This window comes from Orbicella franksi, chromosome 12 (genome assembly GCF_964199315.1).
Source record: "Orbicella franksi chromosome 12, jaOrbFran1.1, whole genome shotgun sequence".
Lineage (NCBI taxonomy): Eukaryota > Metazoa > Cnidaria > Anthozoa > Scleractinia > Merulinidae > Orbicella > Orbicella franksi.
The window spans coordinates 8561510-8569152 of NC_138156.1; the positions used below are offsets into that span (position 1 = coordinate 8561510).

The 7643-nt window shown below is 38.8% G+C and overlaps 1 protein-coding gene across 1 annotated transcript; it reads left to right on the forward strand.

Moving 5' to 3' along the window:
* Positions 1-685: 685 nt before the first annotated feature.
* LOC145463544 (uncharacterized) lies at positions 686-6633 on the forward strand. Its single transcript, XM_081447307.1, has 4 exons — positions 686-2125; positions 3214-3733; positions 4552-4897; positions 5480-6633. The coding sequence occupies exons 1-3, from the start codon at positions 1089-1091 to the stop codon at positions 4894-4896; spliced, it is 1902 nt and encodes a 633-aa protein (XP_081303433.1). The 5' UTR covers positions 686-1088; the 3' UTR covers position 4897; positions 5480-6633.
* Positions 6634-7643: the final 1010 nt, after the last annotated feature.

The following is a 7643-nucleotide window of genomic DNA, read 5'->3' on the forward strand; positions in this document are numbered from 1 at the left end:
ATTGGGTTTGAAATTCATCGTGGCTTTCCACAAGATAAGACCAAGAATACCACTGAAACTATTAGCTACCATTATTTTGCGCATTAAAGTTTCATCTTTACCATTGTTGTGGTGGTATTTCTCTGGAGGAATCGTGAACAGCTCATTTCCAGAGGGCTCTTTAAACGTCGCAATTTGGGAGGACAGGCAAATGCATGGGAAAAAATAACCAACTTTTGAATGAAACATAACAATATGCTCTGCAAAACTATCGGCTGCCAAAAAAAAGTAGTAAGATATTTCCTCTAATTATAATTATTTTAAATCAAGATTTGCGGAAATTATTTGACTTCAGATTTCCCGTAAAACACTTGAGAAATCGGGCTTAAGTCTGTAAGGACTGGTGCTATGACATGAATTGAACAGAACGTTTTTTGGCTCGTCAAACGTTCGCTTTCTTTCTTTTTCTTTAATCATAATCTATACACGGTAAAAACATCAGGTGGAAAAAATTACTTAATAATGACTAAAAATCCAAATCCTAACAATATATTAACCTACCTTAATATGCCACTTAAGAAAAATCCTGGTTTCCATGAATGCCGTGTTTTTTTTCCAGTTTTCACTCTTCCCCTACAAAATTGACCAACGAGAAGAACTGGAAATATCATGTAACCCCCTTCCCGCTGGGGGTATTCCCTTTTGTCACAAATTGGGGAGTACCTCCCCAGGGCGTGTAACTTTACACGCAAATTTTCGTTTTTGTTTGTAGTTGTTTGTAGTTGTTTGTTTGCTGCATTTTCTGTAAACGGTAACCAAAGGTTTTTTTTTTATTTACCCCTGATTTTCATGCGGCGACCATTTTGAATTTTAAATAGGCTTTCGTCGGGAACCGAAACCACGAGGTTTCGACAGCCGAGGAATCCAGTTCGGAACATCTCGGAACATTCGATGGCAACAACAACATGGCCGCCATCGTTAAAATTCGCCAAGCGATCGTTTGACTTATTAACTGTTCCACTTTCGATGACAAGATGCCTCACTCCATGAGCAAGACCAACGAGGACACTTTTTTCTATCTGTACAGCTAAGCTTTGTTTGTTTATATAATGTATCGTACGCGAAGACGTAGAATTCTTTGGTGGTTGGCGTTACTCATCATTACCATTGTTGTAGTGGTAATTCTCAAAAACTCCAAAAAGCGCCGAGATGGAGGAATCGTGAACAGCTCATTTCCAAAGGGCTTTTTAAACGTCGCAATTTGGGAGGACATGTGTGGCGATGAAATGCTTTCTCTTAAAGAGTTTCCTCTTTTTCCACATGGCCCTTCGACCAGACTTAGAACATCTAGTTTGCGAATGCATTTTACAAGACGATTTCAAAATTTTGGATTAAGGATCTTTGGATATCTCTCTCCTAGTGAATCTGGGAATTACAATTTTCATCTAGCTTCTAGTGCATCGTCCGAACTGTGGATAAGCTCGGATTCAAAGCCAGAAAACAGCAGGCTGATTGGGAATGTCACGACAGGGTTAAGTTGGTTACGTGAGCGAAATATTCCATTGTCCAGGGGAAATCGGTACTATTTGGAAATTTTACATAAACATGGTGATCACTATTTATTGAGAAGTAATTATCTCCATCTTAAATGGAGGTTATCATATTGGAAACAACATGATCTAAGGGACATTCCTGCAGATGCTTTAATTGCTTTTGAAGATGATCATGACTCAAGCACATCTGACAAAATGATAACAAATTTGTTACATAGTGAGCAACTTGATCATAATAATGAAGTTATCCTTCCAATGCATATTAAACTCCATGACCCATCATTTGTAAATGAGGAATCAAAACGTCGAGTGGAATTACATCACCTTCCTTTTATCAGTGAAGAGGACACTCGTGATTTGTTCCCACCATGCAAGTATAGTCCATCATACATAGTAAAAGAACCTTTATGGAGATACCAGGCGACATGGGAGACACACTACTCCTCAATTTATCCTTTTGACTATTCTGATCTCAGGAAAAGAGAGTATCCAGGTGACAATTTTGTGAGCTTTGGTAATGACAAGCTGGATGAAAACACAGCCAAGGCAATAGCTTCTCAAGTCTGGATGCAGATACAAAGCAAGCATCCTGGGTAAATATTGAGCAATAATTTTTTAGAGTAAAGTCAAACCTGTACCAAACTAAAAAAAAAAAACATATTTTATACATTCACATGTATAGGCAACTTCATGTACAGTATAGGTTTTTGGAGGACCCTTCTGAAAACCACCTCTATGCGATTGGAGGCCTTCTCTTAAAAGATTAATTTATTATTATTTATCAATGTCAAAAACTGTTAATGACCCTTGTTAGCATGATAGTCTCGTTCAGAAGCATTGTTTGGGGTTGTCATGCGATGATCCTCCAGACAGCTTGTTGCAAAGGGGATTAGTGGCTCAGAGAAGGGTGTGAAAAAAGGAACTGTCATGTAGGGAGGAGAGAACTCTCTACATGTACATAGCACTGCCGCAAGTGTTCATCTTTTTTTGGTACCTGCCTTAAGATGATTCCCTTGTAAAAGAACCTGCCATAGATTTCCGATGAAACTTGGTATGCTGTTGTTACAGGACAAGGAGATATTAAAAGCATAATAAAAGAGGAGGTCATCGTGCAAAATTCGTGCGCAGTAGGGATGCGCAATGCAATACTAAGGAATCACCTTAAGCATTCAGTTATAACTTTTTGTAGTTGTTATATGTCATGGCATTATGGGGGGAAGCCCAGAGGCCTATTCATTAGTACAATGGACTAGATCAAGCAGTCCAAGTTTGGGCCCTGGCTTGGGATTATCTTCTTTTGGACCAAAATGCCCTGCTTAAGGGAGGGAAAGAACTATACAATGAACTAGTAACCTATCCAGAGGGAGAAGAAATACTCATGGCTTCTTCATACTTGATAAGCACTGGCCTGGACCGTGGGCTTATGGGCTTGAATGCAGATTTAACCTTTACTTTGTAATGTGCAAGTAGGTTTTATGAGAAATTTCAAAGGAAAGCTGCAAATAAATAGGGGATAGATTTGAACTATTTCTGCCTCCAAATATTGTATGTGTAGTTCACAAGGGTAAAAATGTATTTGAATAATGTCCACGCAACTGATAGGGACAGTCTCATCTACCAAACAACGACATTATTTTTTGGGGGACATTAAAGGATTGAATTTTCTTTTTTGACATCGTAGGAAGTACTCTTTTCGACACACCTTAAATGTGGAGGAAAACCATGATCAAGGAACAGGAGACAGATATTTGGTGGAGTTGGAACTTACTGAAATTTCAAGTGGAAAATCTGTGAGATTCTCTGAATATGTATACAGGCCTTGGGGAACAGGTGATATTTGTAGCCCTGTGGGCATCACATGGAACAAGAGTGCTGTAATCAACCTCATTCTTACCACAGGAAACAATCAGGGAAGATGGCTTCTCCATTTCCTTTACCATATGTCAAAGATACACAAGAGGACTAAGGATCTTAATTTTAATGTGGTTATTACTGAATATGACGGTATAGATGTTGATTTAAAAGCAGCTCTGAAGAGGAGTGGAATTCCACATTATCAGCATGTAAGACTACCAGGGAAATTTCAGAAGGCCTCGGGGCTGCAACTAGCTGCTGGGATGGTCAAAGATCCGAATTCAATCTTGTTTGTTATGGATCTTCATTTGGATATTCCTTATCATTTCTTTGATGATGTTAGAAAGGTTAGTAACCGTAGTGGCGTTTTTGAGTATATGTAATGATCACAGGCTAACTTGGCAACTGGATCTGATTTCAAGTGACAGCAGGCTCGATTTTAAGCCATTTTGTGAGTCTGTGTTCCTTGCCCCATGTTCGTTGGGAGGAGGATCACAACTGGACTCTCAAAGTGGCTGGAAATTTAGCCCTGTGTCAAAGATGCCCAAGCATTTCTCTTCATCACTGGCTTTTCTAGTGCACTAAAAAAACTTCCCTTGTTTCTGGTTTTATGAGAGGACTGAATTATAAGAGTGAGTGGGGAACTTATGGATTAAAACCACCCTTGCTACATTTGGGTATAAAATTGATATTTGCAGATGAAGTTGGGGGGGGGGGGTGGGGGAGGGGAATTCTTGTTTACTGGTTGTGTAACTACAGGCAATAATAACATCAACATAATTCTGAGCTTTCGATTAGCCTGAAATGTCAGTCATCTCCTGCCAAGGGAAAGAGTGTGGGAGTTGACTGACATTTCAGGCTAGTTTTGGATCTTACTGCAGCAGTTTGCAACAAAGAATGATATCATGTAAATCTTTTACTGATGATGTCATACAGCAAACAGTAATTTAAATTTTACACCAGCAATTTTGTACAGACTCTACAAATTAATTTTGCAATTTTTTGTGACTGCACGAAAGTGGTGGTAATCTATGGAAACTCACTAGATTCAGGGTTGTAAACACTATTAATGTGGACACTTGCTTTGTTTCTGTGGTGTCTATTTTAATGAGTTTGATTGTATACTTAACAGTAATTGTCCTGTGTTCTTTATATTTTTTTATAGCATTGCATTCAACACAGGGTTGCTTACAGTCCTTTGCTTATACGTCTGTCATGTGGAACCACAGCACATCGGCCCTTTGGGTTTTGGGAAAAATATGGCTATGGGTTGATGGCAATTTACAAGAGTGACTGGGACAGAATTGGAGGAATGAATGTCGAAGAGTTCAAGAATAAATGGGGTGGAGAAGATTGGGAGATTTGTGATCGTATTTTGATGGATGGCATGGAAATAGAGAGAGTCAAGATGATGCACTTGTTTCATTATTTCCATTCCAAGAGAGGCATGTGGGCTGATGTTGGTAATGCTGCTGAGCAGGTGGACTATTCTGACAATTTTTGGGTGTAAGGTAAGTATTCACCTTTTTTTTTATTGACTTTCATTATTCAGTGGTAGATCCAGGGATACTTAAAAGATGGGGGAGGAATGGGTGAAATGAAGATGGTTCTTTTCTGTCTTAAAAGGGAGGCCAGCATGAAGGCAGCCCTTGTCTTACTTGACTTACTCTTTTATTAGTCAACTAAAGAGGAGAGAGTCAGGCTAGGTCTTTACAGTTCGAGTCATGGTGACAACTAGTAAAAAATCTCCCCTGTATTTAATTTTTTGCCATTCACTATGCCCCAGAATATTCTTGATCAGTCCCTGATGGTTTGTATGTAAAGGAAGGGAGGAGAGCTGGAGGAGTAACTGACTGAGTAAGAGCAGATAAGAGCAGTAGGGTGACAAGCAAGATGAGCAAGCTAGCAAGGGGTTTTGTAGCAACCTCGTTCCCAGGGTCTCTCATCTTTTTGCCCTCTCCTCTCTCACTCTAAGAGGGCAGGAAGATGAGGGATCCTGGGAAGGAGGTTGGTTTTGTAGGTATGGGTGAGTTGAATAAAATGTTTTATGTCAGGTGGTTGTCATTTATGAATATTTCTTGACTTTTTTTCAGAATCTGGTCAACATGATGGAAGAACTCTTAGTTGCAATGGGAATACATGTAGTTTTATGTGATTGGCTATGAGAAATATAAAATGCAAGAACAAAAGATTATTTTCAGATTATTTCATATTTAATTTTTAGTAGTTGTAATGCTAGCTAATATGATTTGATTATGAATGCTCTTTAGAAAAAAATCGTGAAAAGTAATAACAATAAATGAATCACTTTCTCACTAAAATTATGAAAAAATTGCTCATAAGTGCTACCTAATTTACAAAATAAAATCAAAGAAAACAAGGTTAGAAAACCTTTTTTGTATTACACTGTGAGGATAAACTTAAATAATAAAAAGCCCTATGCTACCCTGTTAGCAGGCTAATGTTAGGGGAGGATATGTGCGATAGGTAAAGCCGTGAGAATAAGGCCGATGCTTGAACCTAGCCTTGCGGAAATGCTTTGTTCACCAGTGTGTTCTCATGGCTTTGCTGCTTATGTGTGATGTTGAGTGTGGACCTCAGTGCTTGCAGGATACACTTATGGTTATGCTTGAATCATACACAAACTTACTGACAACATACTGAGGCAGATCCAGGATTTGGTGAAAGGGGGTTTGGAAAATTGACTGTCTTGCAAGGGGTCCAGGGGGCATGCCTGCCAAGAGATTTTGTATTTTAGGTCCTTAAAAATGTTATTTCCAGCTTTTTGAATGACGATTGTTGGTTGTTTTAAACGAGGGCTACGCCTATTTACAATATAATTTGGATTTACAATATACTTACAGTATATTTATTACAATCGAAACCAATTTAGAAATTAAAACTAAAAGTACAGTTATATATTAAATTTTTTATTCACTGTGTGCTCTGAAAAATCATGCATACATTTCCTCAGGAATGGGATCAATGAGTAGCATTTTCAAAGGTCGTTCAGCAAACCTATGAACAACAGTGTCATTGTAGACGGCCTTTTTACAGTGAATGCTCAGGGAATGTCCCATTGTTAGGAGCATGAATACATCATGTTATTATACCTAACAGACAAGTTAAAAAGGATGTGCTTATTAAATAGATTGGATTTTCGACCAAGAGAGCCATTTATTACCAGGACAAGACCCTCATCCATCAATGTTATTTTTGCCCTTTTCAACTGTCTTTTTTTTTTTTTTTTTTTAAAACATAATGTTTAAAATTTGTTACTGATGCTTGGCCACTTAAAATATCTGTCAGAAATGTCAAGTGTTTAAACAATTTTCATATTTTCAGTTTAGGGGGCTTCAACTGAACCGCCTGAACCAACCCTGAATCCGCCCCAGAACATAATTTACCAGTAACATACAATACTTGCGAATAAGGTAGACAGTGACTGTAATAAAAAAATTATCCAAGTGTAGAAAAACAGTTTAATTTTCAAGTAGACCAGACCAGTACAGTGAAAGTTTGCAAGAGATATGAATAGTGTGTTATTAGGCCACTAACTAATCAAAAGGCCATATATGAATAGGATACACAGGCACATAAAATTGTAACTTCCTAGGTGAACAAAGGTGTGGCCGACTAGGGCTCTTTAATGGGTTTTTGGCTCTTCGATGATACTCAAATATTTGGGTTCAAAATTCTATGGGAGAAGCGGGGGGAGGGGGGGGGGGTCTCCCATTTATGGGCTATAAGGTATGAGCCGTGGGATAGGGTATCATTTTTGCCCCTGTTGGCATTGTATTCCTGGTGTGATCCTTTGATATGGTACCTAAATTGTGACAGCTAATATTGCAGTGTGTAATTGTCCAGCTAAACGAAAAGCAAAAACTGGACTATTCATATACTTCCAATGTTACAGAAACGAAGTTTGAACCATCCATGCCATTCTTAGTTTTTGTTTTTTCCTTCAACAGGCTTTGGCCTTAAATAGGGTGTCATTTTTCAAGTCGTTCATCCTTAAATAGGGTCAGGGTTTAAGACCCTTTGCGGCACACATCCGTCCAAAATTTACGGAAGTACCCACCCCCCCCCCCCTTCTGGTGGGAGGAGATTGTTGCCAATGTTTTAGACAACCGCAGTAGCCACATGCACACATTTTGGACCTATTTTCCGCTTGATTTTCTAGATGGAGGGCTCTGGTGATAGTCGAGTTTCAGGAGGCGCTTTCCATCCTACCCAAAACTCCAGTTTGCATTTCTG